This window comes from Loxodonta africana, chromosome 3 (genome assembly GCF_030014295.1).
Source record: "Loxodonta africana isolate mLoxAfr1 chromosome 3, mLoxAfr1.hap2, whole genome shotgun sequence".
In the NCBI taxonomy this organism is placed as follows: domain Eukaryota; kingdom Metazoa; phylum Chordata; class Mammalia; order Proboscidea; family Elephantidae; genus Loxodonta; species Loxodonta africana.
Genome location: NC_087344.1, coordinates 90972168 through 90991579, shown reverse-complemented (window position 1 = coordinate 90991579; position 19412 = coordinate 90972168). Strand labels below are relative to the sequence as shown.

The following is a 19412-nucleotide window of genomic DNA, read 5'->3' as shown; positions in this document are numbered from 1 at the left end:
GATATAACCGTATTAAATATTTATGCACCCAATGACAGGGCTGCAAGATACATAAAACAAACTATCAGCATTGAAAAGTTAAATAGACAGCTCCACAATAATAGTAGAAGACTTCAACACAACACATTCAGTGAAGGACAGGACATCCAGAAAGAAGCTCAATAAAGACAAGGAAGATCGAAATGCCACCATCAACCAACTTGACCTCGTAGACATATACAGAACACTCCACCCAACAGCAACCAACTATACTTTCTTTTCTAGTGCACATGGAACATTCTCTAGAACAGACCACATATTAGGTCATAAAGCAAGCCTTAGCAGAATCCAAAACACTAAAATATTACAAAGCATCTTCTCTAAACATAAGGCCATAAAAGTGGAAATCAATAACGGGAAAAGAAATCAAACACTTGGAAACTGAACAATACCCTGCTCAAAAAGACTGGATTATAGAAGACATTAAGGATGGAATAAAGAAATTCAGAGAATCCAATGAGAATGAAAACCCTTCCTATCACAACCTTTGGGACATAGCAAAAGCGGTGCTCAGAGGCCAGTTTATATCAATAAATGCACTTATCCAAAAAGAAGAAAGGGCCAAAATCAAAGAATTATCCCTACAACTTGAACAAATAGAAAGACAGCAACAAAAGAAACCCACAGGCACCAGAAGAAAACAAATAATCAAAATTAGAACTGAACTAAATGAAATAGAAAACAGAAAAACAATTGAAAGAATTAACAAGACCAAAAGCTGGTTCTTTGAAAAAATCAACAAAATTGATAAACCATTGGCCAAACTGACAAAAGAAAAGCAAGAGAGGAAGCAAATAACCCGAATAAGAAATGAGAGGGGCCATATTACAACAGACCCAACTGAAATGAAAAGAATTATATCAGATTACTATGAAAAACTATACTAAAACAAATTCGAAAACCTAGAAGAAATGGATGAATTCCTAGAAACACACTACCTACCTAAGCTAACACAAACAGAGGTAGAACAACTAAATAGACCCATAACAAAAGAAGAGATTGAAAAGGTAATCAAAAAACTCCCAACAAAAAAAAGCCCTGGTCCAGACGGCTTCACTGCAGAGTTCTACCAAACTTTCAGAGAAAAGTTAACACCACTACTACTAAAGGTATTTCAGAGCATAGAAAAGGATGGAATACTACCAAACTCTCATTCTATGAAGCCACCATATCCCTGATACCAAAACCAGATAAGGACACCACAGGAAAAGAAAATTATAGACCTATGTCCCTCATGAATGTAGAAGCAAAAATCCTCAACAAAATCCTAGCCAATAGAATTCCACAACATATCAAAAAAATAATTCACCATGACCAAGTGGGATTCATACCAGCTGTGCAGGGATGGTTCAACATTAGAAAAACAATGTAGTCTACCACATAAATAAAACAAAAAACAAGAATCACATGATTTTATCAATTGATACAGAAAAGACATTTGACAAAGTTCAACATCCATTCATGGTAAAAACTCTCAGCAAAATAGGAATAGAAGGAAAATTCCTCAACATAATAAAGGGCATTTATACAAAGCCAACAGCCAACATCACCCTAAATGGAGAGAGCCTGAAAACATTCCCATTGAGAACGGGAACCAGACAAGGATGCCTTTTATCATCACTCTTATTCAACATTGTGCTAGAAGTCCTAGCCAGAGCAATTAGGCTAGATAAAGAAATAAATAAAGGGTATCCAGATTGGCAAGGAAGAAGTAAAAGTATTTCTATTTGCTGATGACATGATCTTATACACAGAAAACCCTAAGGAATCCTCCAGAAAACTATGGAAACTAATAGAAGCGTTCAGCAGAGTATCAGGATACAAGAGAAACATACAAAAATCAGTTGGATTCCTCTAGATCAACAAAAAGAGCATCGAAGAGGAAATCACCAAATCAATGCCATTTACAGTAGACCCCATGAAGATAAAATACTCTGGAATAAATCTTACCACACATGAAGTACACTTGCCCCATCCTCCCCACAGAGCTGAATTACAATTATTTATTAATCAGTAGTCAGTGTTTGTAGTCCTGGTTGCACAGTGGTTAAGAGCTATGGCTGCTAAGGTCAGCAGTTTGAATCCATCAGATGCTCCTTGGAATCCTTATGGGATGGTTCTACTCTGTCTTATAGGGTCACTATGAGTCGGAATCGACTCATTGGCAATGGGTTTGCTTTGGTTTTTTTTTAATCCGTATTTACCTTATTAAGTAAATATTTTTACTACTGGGCCAAGTTGTGTACTATGACTACATTTCCTTTGTTGTACAATTTTCTTGTGTTTTTTCCCCTGGAATTATTAACTGCCTCATATTTAACTTTTTGGATATACTTTTTCATTGTAAAATAACAGAGATACAAAAAACTGCACACAAAAAATATATATGGCCTAATGGATTATTTTAAGTAAGACACCCATGCAACCACCAACCAGACCAAGAAGTTGAACTTGGCCTGCCACCTCAGGAGCTCCTCACTGTACCCTGTCCCAATCCCAGTCTCTACACCCCCCAAAGTAATTAGTATCCTGCCTCTTACAGGAATCATTTCCTTGTAATATTTCATAATTTTATCAACCACGTTTGTATCCTTAGACGCTATAGTTTGGTCTTGCACATTTTTTTAAATTTTATGCATTTTTAAGATCTCTTTTAATCTACAGGTTCCCCTCTATATCACTTTCTTTTCCTTTCAATGTATCTGTTGAAGAACCTGCAGCATTTGATCTACAGACCTTCCCAGAGTCTAGACTTTTCAGATTGCATACTCATACAGTTCCTCTCTTCTCCGTATTTCCTGCTTTATCAGACTCACGTCCTATCCCTCTGACAAAACTATACGTATGTTCTTTCATCAGGGAGCATATAATGTCTGTTTCTCTTTGTGACGGTAGCAGCTATCGGTGCTCAATGACTAGATTCAGCAATTCTCATACTTCTTGGTTTCAAGACTCCTTTACACCATCAAAGATTATTAAAGATGCCAAAGAGCTTCAGATTATGTGGGTTATATCTATCAATATTTATCATATTAGAAATAAAAATGTTGGCATTTTAGAAATATCTTTCGATTCATTCAAAAAAACAAACCCATTACATGTTAACAACTTTTTTTATGAAAAATAACTATAGTTTCCTCAAAAAAGTGAGAATGGCATTGCTTTATTTTGTATTATTACTTTTATTTTGAGACAATCTCAAACCCACAGAAAAACTGCTAGTAGTACAAGGAAGAGGTCATTGGGTGGCCCATGCCGTTTGCTCTCAACTACTAACTTCAGGGTTGGCGTTCTAACCCACCCCACAGCAATACAGAAGACAGGCCTGGCGATCTGCTTCTGTATGAGATTACAGCCAAGAAACGCTTACAAAGCAGTTCTACTCTGTAACACGTGAGAAATTTTCTTTTCCCTGAACCATTTGAGAATAAGTTACCAGCATGATGCCTTTTATGATGCCTATCACTCAATCACTTCACTGTGTATTTTATGCAAACTAGGATAGTCTCCTAGATAACCACGGTATAATCACCAAAGCTAGGAATTTACCACTATCTATTCAAGTTCCCAGTTGTTCCTTTTAAAGCAAAAGGATCCAGTTCAGAACCACATATTGTATTTAGTTATGTCTTTTTGGACTCTTTCAGTCCTTGACTGTCATAATTTTGACACTTTTGAAGATTATAAGCCAATTAAATTAAAGTTGTTTTTGTGAGGTGCTCTCGAGTGGGTTCTGACTCAAAGCAACCCTATGTACAATAGAACAAAATGCTACCCAGTCCTGCGCCATCCTCACAATCGTTGCTGTGCTTGAGCCCACTGTTGCAGTCACTGTGTCAATCCATCTCTTTGAGGGTCTTCCTCTTTTTAGCTGACCCTCTACTTTACCAAGTATGATGTCCTTCTCCAGGGACTGGTCTCTCCCGATAACATGTCCAAAGTACGTGAGACAAACCTGTCCGTTCTTCTCGCAGTCCATGGTATATTCAATATTCTTCATCAACACCACAATTCAAAGGCATCAATTCTTCTTCAGTCTTCCTTATTCACTGTCCAGCTTTCACATGCATGTGAGGTGACTGAAAACACCATGGCTTGGGTCAGGTGCACCTTAGTCTTCAGGGTGATATCTTTGCTTTTTTACACTTTAAAGAGATCTTTTGCAGCTGATTTGCCTGATGCAATATGTCATTTGATTTCTTAACTGCTGCTTTCACAAGCAATGATTGTCGACCCAAGTAAAATGAAACCCTTGACAACTTCAATATTTTCTCCGTTTATCATGATGTTGCTTATTGGTCCAGCTGTGAGGACTTTTCTTTTCTTTACATTGAAGTGTAACCCATACTGAAAGCTGTTATCTTTGGTCTTCATCAGTAAGTGCTTCAAGTTCTCTTCACTTTCAGCAAAACAGGTTGTATCATTTGCACATTGCAGTATGTTGAGTCTTCCTTCAATCCTGATACCACGTTCTTCTTAATATAGTCTCAGATTATTTCTGAGCATACAGACTGAATAAGTATGGTGAAAGAACACAACCCTAACACACATCTTTCCTGATTTTAAACCACAAAGTATCCCACTGTTCTGTCTGAATGACTTCCTCTTGGCCTATGCACAGGTTCCGTGGGAGCACAATTAAGTGTTCTGGACTTCTCATTCTTTGCGATGTTATCCCTGATTTGTTACGATCCACACAATCAAATGCCTTTGCATAGTCAATAAAACACAAGTAAAAATCTTTCTGGTATTCTCTGCTTTCAACCGAGATCCATCCACATCTGTCTGAGGCTGGGTTCTCTAAAGAAGCAAAACCAGTAAAGTATATAAATATATACAAAGAACGAGAGATTTACATCAAGGAAATGGTTCACTTGGTTGTAGAGGCTGGAATGTCCCAAGTCTGTGGGTCAGGATAGAGGCTCCCCCTGATTCACGCAGCCGCAGGGGCTGGCGAACCCAAGGTCGGCAGGTTGAAGAGCACAGCCCTTGCTCACCAGCTGCAAAGATCCTGGAATCCCAAGGTCAGCAGGGAAGACCTCAGGTAAGCTGCTAGCTCAAGTCAAAAGAACCAGAGGCCAAAAGAACGGGAGCCAGGTGCAGAATCCAGAATGAGCAGAAGCCTTGCCAAAAAGTCCACTTACATTCGATGCAGGCCACATGCCCAAAGAAACTCCCTTTCAACTGACTGGCTACTCACTGCAGATCCCATTATGAAGGTGATCACGTATCAAATCTCAACAGGGAAGTGACCACAACATTATAAGACTGCCAAAACACTGAGAATCATGGCCCAGCCAAACTGACACACAGTCTTTTTTTTTTTTTTTTGGTGCTTTAAGTGGAAGTTTACAAATCAAGTCAGCCTCTGATACAAAAACTTATATACACCTTGCTATGTACCTGTCTTAGTTATCTAGTGCTGCCATAACAGAAGTACGACAAGTGGATGGCTTTAACAAAGAGAAATTTATTTTCTCACATTCTAGTAGGTTTTAAGTCCAAATTCAGGGCGTCGGCTCTAGGGGAAGGCTTTCTCTCTCTGTCAGCTCTGGAAGAAGGTCCTTGTCCTCAATCTTCCCCGGTCAAGGAGCTTCTCCGGCACAGGGACCCTGTGTCCAAAGGATGTGCTCTGCTTCTGGTGATGCTTTCTTGGTAGTACGAGGTTCCCAACTCTCTGCTTGCTTCCCTTTCATCTCTTGAGAGATAAATGGTGGTGCAGGCCACACCCCAGGGAAACTCCCTTTACCTTGGATCAGGGGGGTAACCTGAGTAAGGGTGGTGTTACAATCCTACCCTAAACCTCTCAACATAAAATTACAGTCACAAAATGGAGGACAACCACACAGTACTGGGAATCATGCCCTAACCAAGTTGACACATATTTTTGGGAGGACACAATTCAATCCATGACAGTACTCTTAGCTGCTCTCCCCCCATTGAGACAGTACACAGCTCCTGTCCCCCCTGCCTTCTCATTTCCCTCTAGACAGAAGCTGCTCACATAGTCTCATGTGTCTACTTGACCCAAGTAGCTCACTCCTCACCAGTATCAATTTTCTGTCTTACAGTCCAGTCCAATCCCTGTCTGAAGAGTTGGCTTCGGGAATGGTTCCAGTCTTGGGCAAACAGAAGGTCCAGGGACCATGACTTCTGGGGTCCCTCTAGTCTCAGTCAAACAATTAAGTCTGGCCTTTTCACAAGAATTTGAAGTCTGCATCCCACTGTTCTCCTGCTCCATTAGGGATTTCTCTGTTGTGTTCCCTGTCAGGGCAGTCATCGGTTGTAGCTGGGTGCCATCTCGTTTTTCTGGTCTCAGGCTGATGTAGTCTCTGGTTTATGTGGCCCTTTCTGTCTCTTGGGCTCATACTTACCTTGTGTCTGATGTTCATTTTTCTTTGCTCCGAGTGGGTTGAGACCAATTGATGCATCTTAGATGGCCGTTTGCTAGTGTTTAAGACCCTAGTGTCTACTCACCAAAGTGGGATGCACAACATTTTCTTAATACGTTTTGCTATTCCAACGTGCTGCCGATGTGCTGTTCCAATTGCTTCTGAATTATCTTCTGCATAATCTTACTTGTGGGTGATATTAACGACATTATTCAATGATTTCCACATTCTGTTGGATCATCTTTCTTTGGAATGGACACATATGGATCTCTTCCAGCCAGTTGGCCAAGTAGCTGTCTTCCAAATTTCTTCACAATCCCATGTGACAAAGAACTATTCCACATGTACAGATGTACAAAGCAGATCACCAGGTCTTTCTCCTGTGGAACCACTGGGTGGGTTTGACCCACCAACCTTTCAGTTTGCTGCCATGCACACTAACTGCTCATTCTCATTCTCTCTACATGTCTCAGTGAAAACATTTATTTGTATGCTGATTTGTGTGCATGTCTGTCCCTTAATTCCTAACTTATCACCACCAAAAAAAAAAATGGGAACAGGTAAAGTTTCATGTATATGGAGCAGTATAACATACTGATGAAAACACCAGCTCTATAACTAGAATGCCTGGGTTTAAACAGTTGTGTGGCCTTAAGCAAGCTACTTCTGACTCCCAGAGTCTTAAAGAGTTTCAGAGGATTAAATGGGTTAATGTATGTAAAGTGATTGAAACTGCCGGGCACAGAGTAAGCTCTACACCTTGGAAGCTCTCTGACAAACCAATGGCCTGCTGTCAACCAAGTGACAGATGTGACTTGGCTGTATTAAAACATCCATGGCAGATATGACCTGGTTGTGTTAAAACCTGTCGATATCCACCATAAGGATTCTATTTCATTTCCCACACTGAAGAAAGCAAGAGGTCATTGAAAAGACAGGAAAGAAAGAAAAGACCAAAATGGATGTCAGAGGAGACTCTGAAACTTGCTCTCGAATGTCGAGCAGCTAAAGCAAAAGGAAGAATTGATGAAATAACTGAACAGAAGACTTCAAAGGGCATCTCGAAGACAAAGTAAAGTATTATAATGACATGTGCAAAGAGCTGGAGATGGAAAACCAAAAGGGAAGAAGACACTCGGCACTTCTCAAGCTGAAAGAACTGAAGAACAAATTTAAGCCTCGAGTTGCAATAGTGAAGGATTCTATGGGGAAAATATTAAACAACACAAGAAGCATCAAAAGAAGATGGAAGGAATACACAGAGTCATTATACCAACGAGAATTAATCTATGTTCAACCATTTCAAGAGGTGGCATATGATCAGGAACCGATGGTACTGAAGGAAGAAGTCCAAGCTGCTCTGAAGGGATTGGCGAAAAACAAGGCTCCAGGAATTGATGGAATATCAACTGAGATGTTTCAACAAACACATGCAGCGCTGGAGGTGCTCATTTGTCTATGCCAAGAAATATGGAAGACAGCTTCCTGGCCAACTGATTGGAAGAGATCCATATTTATGCCTATTCACAAGAAAGGTGATCCAACCGAAATGTGGAAATTACAGAACAATATCATTAATATCACACGCAAGCAAAATTCTGCTGAAGATCATTCAAAAATGGCTGCAGCAGTATATCAACAGGGAACTGCCAGAAATTCAGACCGGTTTCAGAAGAGGACGTGGAACCAGGGATATCATTGCTGATGTCAGATGGATCCTGGCTGAAAGCAGAGAATACCAGAAGGATGTTTACCTGTCTTTTATTGATTATGCAAAGGCATTCGACTATGTGGATCATAACAAATTATGGATAATATTGCGAAGAATGGGAATTCCAGAACACTTAATTGCACTCATGAGGAACCTGTACATAGATCAAGAGGCAGTTGTTCGGAAAGAACAAGGGAATACTGATTGGTTTAAAGTCGGGAAAGTTGTGTGCCAGGGTTGTATTCTTTCACCATACCTATTTAACGGGTATGCTGAACAAATAATCCAAGAAGCTGGACTATAAGAAGAAGGACGGGGCATCAGGATTGGAGGAAGACTCATTAACAACCTGTGTTATGCAGATGACACAACCTTGCTTGCTGAAAGTGAAGAGGACTTGAAGCACTTACTAATGAAGATCAAAGACCACAGCCTTCAGTATGGATTGCACCTCAACATAAAACAAAAATCCTCACAACCGGACCAATGAGCAACATCATGATAAACGGAGAAAAGACTGAAGTTGCCAATCTTTCCACAATCAACAGTCATGGAAGCAGCAGTCAAGAAATCAAAAGATGCATTGCACTGGGTAAATCTGCTACAATGGACCTTTTTAAAGTGTTGAAGAGCAAAGATGTCACCTTGAAGACTAAGGTGCGCCTGACCTAAGCCATGGTATTTTCAATCGCATCATATGCATGTGAAAGCTGGACAATGAATAAGGAAGACTGAAGAAGAATTGACGCCTTTGAACTGTGGTGTTGGCGAAGAATATCGAATATACCATGGACTGCCAAAAGAACGAACAAATCTGTCTTAGAAGAAGTACAACCAGAACGCTCCTCAGAAGCAAGGATGGCGAGACTGTGTCTTACATACTTTGGACATGTTGTCAGGAGGGATCACTCCCTGGAGAAGGACATCATGCTTGGCAGAGTACACGGTCAGCGGAAAAGAGGAAGACCCTCAACGAGGTGGACTGACAGTGGCTGCCACAATGAGCTCAAGCATAACAACGATCGTAAGGACGGCTCAGGACCGGGCAGTGTTTTGTTCTGTTGTGCATAGGGTTGCTATGAGTCGGAACCAACTCGACGGCACCTAACAAAAACACAAACACTGAATAATAAAACCTCATTAAGAGAACTTGAAGTTGTCTGGGGAATTCAACTATTCAAGTTAAGTACCATACCATAGGAACCCAACCAGGTGAGAGCCTCCTCTTCATCAAACCCTGCCCCAAGGCCCAGATAACTGACTCAGAGGGAAGTACAGTAGCGTAAGAAGCACATAAATAACACCTCTGTCCACTCCCATATTGCACCCCATGTCCCCCTCCCGTCCCTCTTCTCTCAGAAGATTGTAACTAACACCTCCTCCACTTCTACCTCTCAACTTGAAAAAAAAGAAATATATCTCTGTATTAGATTAGATACACTCTGTACTTTTCTATGTTGTTGCTGGGTTCCATCAAATAATTTTCAACTCATAATGACTCCATGTTACAGATTAGAACTCCCCCACAGGGCTACCCTGGTGGAGTTCTACTCTGTCACACAGAGTCACTATGAGTCAGAATGGACTCAACAACAACAATCATTATGGGAAGTAGATCACCAGGTCTTTCTCCCAGGGAGCCAGTGGGTGAGTGCAAATGGCTTACCTTTTGGTTAGCAGCTGAGCGCTTAACTGTTGCACCACCGGGTAACTGGACGTTCAACAGCCAGTGGAGGATCCAAATGCATTAATACCATATTTTATAAAGTTTCATTGTCCACCTATATTAAAAGTTCCCTCTTCTGTGAAACTATAGAATGATCTCCAAGTTTCTGCTTTATAATGTATATTAGTCGACTTTTTTATGTACTACTGTTTACACTTTTTGACTGAATGGCATACTCTTAGCTCATTGGTAAGATAAAAATTTTAAGGCTGTTTTCATAGAAATAGAACTCTACCTAGGAACTCTCACAAAGCATACCTACTTAGTATCGTTCAACTAACATCTACTGAGGGTCCTCAGGCACTAGACGCTTTCAAGGTGCTAGGGATACAGCAGTGAATAAGACATAGTACCCACCCTGGAGGAGCTTAGATACTAAGGGAGAACATAAACATGTGAACAGGTCATTCCAGTATATCATAGTAAGTACTAAGATAGAGGCGAGTACAAGAACCCACAGGGAAAGTCACAAAGTTCAGAGAAGGATTCCTGGAAAAGATAACTGAATAGATCCTTTAAGAATGCAAAGTTAATCAAGTGAAGAAAAATGGTTCAGGGAGTGAGAAAAACAGAAGCAAAGCCACAGAGGCATAAAACAGCTTATGGGAAGAAACTAAAAGCTGTTTGTATTACCAGCGCAAGGGTGGGGAAGGTGTCAAGAAAGGAGGCTGTAGGAACCTCTGGCTTCCTGAGTAACAAGCAAACACCTAAGGGACAGAGAAGGTCACAGGATCCAGGAAGCCTGTCACCAGTGCAAAGACGCTGACCATCATTAGTGTTTCTCCTCCCCAGGCACACCTGGAACTGTCCCTGAAGGCTGGGCTTGCAGACCTGATGACATTCACCACTTGCTCCCTTTTAGGGTGTGAGGCAGCCAAGCCTTGCCTCGGTTAGAGCCGCAAATACCTTGGGATTCCACTCAAAATCAACGGATGTGAGGACCTTGGGGTTATTTTGGTGGCACGGTGGTTAAGAACTTGACTGCTAACCCAAGGTCGGCAGTTCGAATCCACCAGCCACTCCTTGGAAACCTTAAGGGGCAGTACTATTCTGTCCTATTACAGGGTCACCGTGAGTCCCATCTTGATGGAAACGAGTTTGGTTTTTTATAATAAACCCTGACCCTGGGGGGAAAAGAGAAGGACAGAGAAATGGCCGTAGGAATGACTCTGAGACATTACGATCCGCCCCCCAACCCCGTCCCGCCCCATCCCAGACAGCATACATCCCGGCACACCCGAGTTTCCACTCGGATGTCCTACGTGCCGAGAACCTGAGGCGCCTTTCCTGCAGCAAGGACAAACGGACGGGCAGCGTCAGGCCCTGACCCCCGCAGCCCGTTTCCCGGTCACTTCGGTATTCCCTCGGCCTCACTCGGGCAGAGACAGGGAGGGAGACTGTTTACCTTGGTCATGCCGACCCCCACCACGAACACCCGGCGCAGGCCAGAGGACTTCGAGTGGGCAGGAGACATGGCTCCGAGCAGACTGAGGACGGAGTCGAGCACTTCAGACTACACTCGGGGCTGAATGACTCCGGCCCGAGCTGGATTTCCTGTCTGGCCCGGACGAAGCGGGGCAAAGGCGGGAGGCGCGAGCGGGCGGGCCGCGATCGCTCGGCTCCAGGGGTGGGAGCAGAATGCCAGCACATGCGCAGAGGCGAGGAGGCGCTCGCGGCCCGTTGGGGGCGGGGAGTGTTAGCGAGCCCGTTACAAAACAACCCGCTGGTCTGAAAGTTCAGAACCGTGGGCTCAAGGCTTAGCTCGGCTCAGCCGTCAAAGAAAAAAAAAAAAAGAAAGCTTTATAACCTACTACCAGGTACTCCACATCTCTGGGCCTCGGGTTTAAGCTCTGCACAGTGAGAGAGAGTGTAGCCAGGAGTAGGACCTGACTGAGAGCAGGGCTTCCAAAAGCTGGCCAGACCTGTTTTTTAAATTGGGCTCACAAAGGGGTGGTGGAAAGGTACAATTTTTGGAGTGTTGGAATTCTGTATCCTCTTAGTGGTTATAAGAATCAATGCATGTGTTAAAACTCATAGGACTGTATACCAATAAAGGAGGGGAGAGGATTTTACTGTATGTAAATTTAAAACGAACAAACATCAGGCTTATTCACCAATAATGTGACCTTTATAACCTCTCTGAAACTGATTCTAATGTGTAGTTACCCAAAAGCCCAGTGCCCTCAAGTCAGCGAGGATTAAATGAGGTAACACACACAAAGGCTTTAGCACTTAATGGAAGGTATAGATGATACATAGATTCCTGACTTCTGAGGCCACTCCCAGCCCTAAGGGTCTGATGAGAACAGAGCTTCCAACCAGTTCTTTCTGGCTCTACCGCCTGCTGAGAATTTGACTTTCCATCCCAGATATACTGAATCACGTTAAAATGTAGATTCTTTTTTTTTTTTCTCATTCAAAAATTTTTACGAATATTGTTTTGTGACACTGGTTGCAGTCCCCACAATGTGACAGCATACCCTCCCTTTACACCCTGGGTTCCCTGTGTCTAATCGCCCAGTTCCTGTCCCTTCCTGCCTTCTCGTACTGCTTTTCAACGGGAGCTGCCCATTTGGTCTCATATATTTGATTGAACTAAGAAGCACGTTCCTCACGTGTGTTATTTTTTGTTTTATAGACCTGTCTAATCGTTGTAAAGTGGGCTTCAGGAATGGTTTCAGTTCTGGATTAGCAGAGCATCGGGGGGGCCATAGTTTCAGGGGTTCCCCCAGTCTCTGTCAGACCAGTAAGCTTGGTCTTTTTACATGAATTTGAATTCTGTTCCACATTTTACTCATGCTCTGTCCAAGACTCTGTTGTGATCCCTGTCAGGGCAGTTGTTGATGGGGCCATCTAGTTCTTCTGGTCTCCGCCAGTGGAGTTTCTGGTTCATGTGGTCCTTTAGTCCTTTGAGCTGGTATTTTCCTTGTGTCTTTGGTTTTCTTCATTCTCCTTTGCCCCGGATGGGATGGGAACAATAGATGTGTATTAGATGGCCGCTCACAAGTTTTTAAGACCCCAGGCGCAACTCACCAAAGTGGGATGTAGAACATTTTCTTCATAAACTTTGTTATGCCAATTGACCTAGATGTCTTCCAAGACTATGGTCCCCAGGTCTCAGTGTAGATTCTGATTCAGTATATCTGAGGTGGAAAACATGAATCAGTATATCTGGGTTGGAAAGCAAATTCTTAGCAGGGGGTTGAACAGGAAAGAAGCAGTTAGAAGACCTGGATAAGAGCCCCTGGTAGATCTCCACGGCAGAAAGCATCAAACAGCCAAACAGTCACTCCCTCTGGAACTCTCCTGTCTTAATCCTAGGACTGCTAGAATTTTGAGGGAGCTGAAACCCCACACATGCCTGCAGGAAGACAGCTGGGGATGGTGTGAGGTGACTGGAGAGCATTGTTGCAGGTACTGCTGAAAGTGTTGGGCAGGAGGGGGAACAAGGTAGCTACAAGGAAACACATATTTCAGCCAAACAGAGAACTTTGGTCTATCACAGGTGTTCTGTGGTGAATATGCCACCTGTGTGGAGACTGAATGCCCTATCTCTGGGCAGGAGGAACAGTGCTTGCCACAACAGTTCAGTGTTTTTACAGTGCATTCAACTTCTGCAAAGGTTAACATATAACGTCAAAATTTTCCATTCTGGCACCAATAAAGATGAATTAATTAGATTTCTGGTAGATTACATTCAATCTTTGGAAGAGAACTAAGCTATGCCTTGTCTGGGATTTTTGGCAAAACTTTGTCGGCACAATCTTTCTGTCCAAACGCATATAAAGACTTTAAGTAATGTGAGAGCTTTTTATCGATTTCTTTTAATTTACTTGGCCCATAGTAGTTTAACTGTGGCTGTGTGTGCACTTTCAATATTAACCAGTTTGACGTTTAACAGAGAGGTTGGGGAAAAGCTGCTGCATGCTTAAAATGTTCATCAGACCAGTTAATATTTAATATTCTCATCAACAGTGATGTACACTAACTAGAAAGTACTCATTTGACCTACTGTGGATCTCCTTAAAAATCCTAAAAGTCCTGATTATCTTACCAGGTATGAGCACTTTTCTTCATGTCTTAATCAAGTATGAGGACTTCTTAGTGGGAAGGATCCCGATTCTTCTTTGAAGGTTTTAGGATTACTTCTTGCCTTCTGTTCGGTGATTCAACCACGTCACACGTTCACTCTGATGGTATTTGAACAGTCTCCTTCTGGCAACACCATTCTTGGAAGCTGTTTTAAATGTTTAGGGCCTACTGCAGCTCTGCTTCATTGGCCAAACCAACATTTGGACAAATCAGAAAACTGTTCTATTTTACCAATGGAGTTGTTCAAGGAAATAGTCAAGTCAGATACTGCTAACTGTTCCTCAGCTGATCCTATTGTGACCCTTCTGCTTGCCTACAATCCTGGATCAACTTCAATTTACAGAACAAAATCTAGATGAAGCTTTATTAAGAAAAAAATGTGAAAGGATGCTCAAGGCCATTGAAGTTTTGTTAACTCTGTGTGGGTATGATATTCTCGAAATGCCTGTTGTAAGAATTCTGACTACTATCAAATGTATCACTCTGCTAGGACAACAACTTACATATGGCAAGATTGACCTGGGGTTTGGAACAAAGGTAGCAGATTCTGAATTGTACAAACCAGCTGCTGATGTAATTTTGAAAACTCTTGAACCAACTTCAACAGTTGGCTCCTGACATGGAAGTAAGCCGCTACAGGGTCCTTCAGGATTCACATTTGACTGCTCCTTTGGCTTTTGCTTTAACATCAGGTAAGAGAGAACAAGTGTAGTCTGGGTTGGGAACATTACTGGACACCGCACCACTCCCAGATTTTCCTGCCTTAGTACTTGAAGAAAGAAGAGCAGCAAACAATGCCCATAAAACTAAAAAACCAAAACCATTGCCATCAAGTCGATTCCAAAATAATGCCTATGGACAACAGAAAACAGAATATGTGCCCAGAAGAATACCTTTGCAATCATTAAATCACAGTTGCCCAGCATCAGTAAAGTGCTTGACTCCCCCACTTTTGAAAGATAGTGTTCCTGGATTGAAGATTGAGGAATTAATAGAGAAATTCCAGTCTGGAGTGGTGGTAAAGGATCAGATTAATGATGTGAGGATTCCTGACATAATGGGTATAAGAGGTGAAATGTTCCACTTTAGGTTCCAAAGAAAGCAGGCTGTAAGATCTCTTGGAAGCAAAGCTCAAGCCCTTGCACAGGCCAAATAGACTGATGACTCAGTATCACTGTCAAAGACCTCAAACTGAGACTGAGACATGGGCACTTGCTAGTATGTTGAGAGACGTTGAGAGAAAAAACAAAGAGCTTAGTGTGTTGCTGAAGTCACAGCAGCCTGAATCAGAAAGAGCACAGGGTGATATCGAGCATCTCTTTCAGCATAATAGGAAGTTAGAGTCTGTGGCTGAAGAACATGAAATACTGACAAAATCCTACATAGAACTTCTTCAAAAAAATGAAACTACAGAAAAGAAACATAAAGATTTACAAATCACTTGTGAACCTCTGAATAAACAAACGGAGACAGTGAAAAAGTTGAATGAATCACTCAAGCAACAAAAGGAAAAAACTTTTGTGCAATTAATAAAGAAGAACAAAGAAGTATAGAAGCTGCTAGTAGACAGAAAATGTAAACTAGCGAACTTGCAACAAAAACAGTGGTACAAGAAGAAAAGATTAAAACTTTACAAAAAGAAAGGGAAGATAAGAAACTACTGACATCCTTAGAACAAGAATTAAGCAGAACAGAAAAAATAAGAAAAGAGTTGAGCATTAAGGCTTCTTCCCTAGAAGTTCAAAAGGCCCAACTATCATGTCTTTAATTTTTTGTCATTGTTTTGTTTTCATTTTAGTCATTTACTTGTTGAGTAGGTAATACACTCACATGAATCAAGATTCAAAAGATACAAAAGGACAACCTGAAAATTCTCCCTCCAACCCCTACTCCCCAGCTTCCCAGTTCCCCTCCCTGGAAGTAACCCATGTTGTTTCCTATGTACCTTTCCAGAGATAGTTTATATAATTCAACCAAATACATGCATACATACCTAAATAATGTTATCCTCTTTTAAACACAAATTCTAGCTTTCTTTACACACTATTCTGCACCTTAATTTTTTCGTATAACAACAGATCATAGAGATTATTTCATATCATTGCCTAAAGATCTTCCCCTATATTTTTCGTAGCTTTATTGTCTTCGATTTATGAATGTATCATAATTTATTTGGCTAACTCCCTAGTGCTGGATATTTAGGTTGCTTCCAGCCCTTTGATATTATAGACACTGCTGCATTGATGAGCCTTTACACTTTGGACACATTGGAGTATATAGATTAAATTCCTAAAAATGGAATTTCTGGATCAAGGGGAGGTGCATTTATATTTCTGGCAGGTATTGTATTGCTCTCCATTGAAGACATTCCCGTCAGCAGTGTGAGTGCTTTACATATATTTGCTCTTATAACTAAAACAATGTTTTATTTTTAATTCATATGATAGTTTAGAAGAGAATACTGAGGGGTTAGTTCCCCTTAAAATCAAGAGAATTTGAAACAGGAGAAAAATGCTTTTATTGTCTATGGCCACACTGTTACTGCTTTTCTTGTCCCATTCTTATCTTGCTCCTTTGCTAAATCCCCTTTGAGTCCCAGGGACAATAAGAATGTAGAGAAAGGGGGTGCGAGACAACTCAGTTTGGCCTTTTGTCTCTGATTTCTGGAAAGGAGCCTTTGGAATTTTTTCAGCAATCAAGATATCTTGGTTTTTCTAAACAGCCAGGCAGTACTTAAACATGTGCAAATGAGTTGGGAGACCCCAGCTCATCACCAGGCAATGAACCTCGGGGAGGCAGCCTTGCATGATAGAGTCAATCATACATATTCATTGATACATGCATATGCATTAAGGCCCCAGTCATGCAGTAACTATTACATAACCATTCCTATAACTGTTCAATAACTATTATAAGGGATCCTGGACTTGAGCTTCCTTTACTGGGGCTGCCAGGATTGGTGAGAACATCCACGTAGGGGAAAAGTTGGCACATCCCTGGGAACAATGGAAGCCTCCTGCCAGGATGTCTCCCAGACCTTGGCTAATGCTTTTCCTTATTTGTATCCTTTCCAATTATAATAAATAAGTAGTTGTAAGTATAGGTAATAGTCTCCATGAATTTTGTAAGTGGTTGTAGGGAATTAACAAACCCACAAGGAACAATGAGACACTGGCTTAGTCTGGACTGGCCAGTTCAGAGAAGGGCTACACAGGCAGTCCTAAGGACAGAGTCCTAACTAGTGAAGGCCCAGTTCTGGATGGCTGGGTGACAGAGAAACGGTGCCCAGTAAGTCAATGAAGAAGATAGAGTCCTTCTAGCTTGTGTCCTAGATCCGGGGGGTGGGGGGAAGGAGGGGACAGCTGGTCTGAAGTACAAGGAGCTATGTGGACTCCTGAGCCTATGGCTGGTACCTAAAGACCTGACCTCAGGTGGCTAGGGATATTTTGACTTGGCTCAGGGTGGCCAGGAATGAAGTCTGACCTAACTTTAGGTGGTTAGGGTCAGAAAAAGGAAGTGCCACAAAAGTGGCTGACAGCGAAGAATGGAGATGTGGGAGGGTGAAGCCTGGGTCCACTTCCAGGTAGGAATTGTATTCATGCTGATTCTTACCACATAGTTAGTGATAAAGGTGGGGTTTGCCCACTTTGCCCCTTGTTTAGTGTAGTTCGCACTGCAGGCGGAGAGCTTTCTTATTTTAAAAGCCAAACACTAGGCTTTCTCTTAAGAAAAGACCTTCATTTATTTAGCATTAATAACCTCTTTAAGTATGAGAGGTGAAGCTCCACAGGTGAGCCTTCAGTAAAAATCTACCAGATCCTGTCTGTGATTCTTTGAGAAGTAAAGGAATTGGAGTAAGTTATAGAAAAGGAACAGAGAGGGATGGCCAGATGATCCATAATCTGAATTAATTCATTGGCAGTAGGGGTGTGGGATCAGAGATGGCTAGGACTGATATAAACCCCACATAAACGTGCTGTTGCTTATTGGTCCAGTTGTGAAAATTTTTGTTTTCTTTATGCTGACAGACACGTGGGGGAACATCATGATAAATGGAGAAATGATTGAAGTTGTGAAGGATTTCATTTTATTTGGATCCACAATCAATGCCCATGGAAACAAAAAAAAGAAGAAACAGGAATCAAGAAATCAAGACACATTGTATTGAGCAAGTCGGCTGTAAAAGACCTCTTGAAAGTGTTCAAAAGCCAAAAATGTCACTTTAAGGACTAAGGTGTGCCTGACCCAAGCCAGGGTGTTTTCAGTCGCCTCATATGCATGAGAAAGCTGGGCAATGAATAAGGAAGACCAAAGAAGAATTGATGCCTTTGAATTATGGTGTTGGCAAAGAATATTGACCATACCATGGATGGCCAGATAAATGAACAAATCTGTCTTTGAAGAATTATAGCCAGAATGCTCCTTGGAAGCAAGGATGGCAAGACTTTGTTGCCAGTGCTTTGGACATGTTATCAGGAGAGACCAGTCCCTGGAGAAGGACATAATGCTTGGTAAAGTAGAGGGTCAACAAAAAAGAGGTAGACCCTCGACGGGTTGGATTGACAGTGGTTGTAACAATGGACTCAAACACAGCAATCATTGTGAAGATGGGACAGGACCAGACAGTGTTTCGTTCTCTTGTACATAAGGTCGCTACAAGTCAGAACTAACTCAAGGACACCTAACAACAACAACAAAAAGCCAAAACCAAACCCGCTGACGCCGAGTCGATTCCGACTCATAGCGACCCTATAGGGCGGCACTTAGAGTTTCCAAGGAGCACCTGGCGGATTTGAACTGCTGACCGCTTGGTAAGCAGCCACAGCACTAAACCACTATGTCACCAGGGTTCCCACAACAACAGCTGATAATTCAACATTTACTGTGAGGCAGGCATGGTACTAAGTAATTAACATGCATTATCTCATTTTAAGAGACAATATAGCATTAGTGGTTTAAGACAGTTTATGGAGTAAAACTTCTTAGAATCAAATCTAAACCCAGCACTTGCTAGCTGTTTGTCCTTGGGAAAGTTACTTAACCTTCTTGAGCACAGGGATAATATTGGGAAGAATGGAAATCCCAGAACACTTAGCTGTGCTCATGCAGAACCTATATATGTATCAAGAGGCAGTCATTGGAACAGAATGAGCAGGTACTGCGTGGTTTAAAATTGGAAAAGGTGTGCAGCAGGATTGTATTCTTTACCTTATTCAGTCTATATGCTGAACTGATAATCAGAGAACCTGGGGTATGTAAAGAATGCTGCGTCAGGATTAGAGGAAGATTTTTTTAACAACCTGAGATGTGCAGATGGCAGAACCTTGCTTATGGAAAGTGAAGACAACTTGAAGCACTTACTGATAAAGGTACAGGAGTACAGCCTTCTATATGGAGTACGTCTGAACATAAAGAAAACAAAAATTCTTAAAACTGGACCAATAAACAACTT

General features: G+C 41.7%; 1 protein-coding gene and 1 pseudogene across 1 annotated transcript in view; one reads left to right on the top strand and one right to left on the bottom strand.

Annotated features, from left to right (window-relative positions):
- The window catches only part of SCP2 (sterol carrier protein 2), a 160478-nt gene extending 148990 nt beyond the window's left edge, over positions 1–11488 (bottom strand). The window contains exon 1 of the mRNA XM_023549587.2: positions 11274–11488. Within this exon, the coding sequence (XP_023405355.2) occupies positions 11274–11342 (69 nt within the window). The 5' untranslated portion in view covers positions 11343–11488. The remainder of the gene's footprint in view (positions 1–11273) is intronic.
- Positions 11465–15898, top strand: LOC100666362 (protein CIP2A-like; annotated as a pseudogene).
- The last annotated feature ends 3514 nt before the right edge of the window (positions 15899–19412 follow it).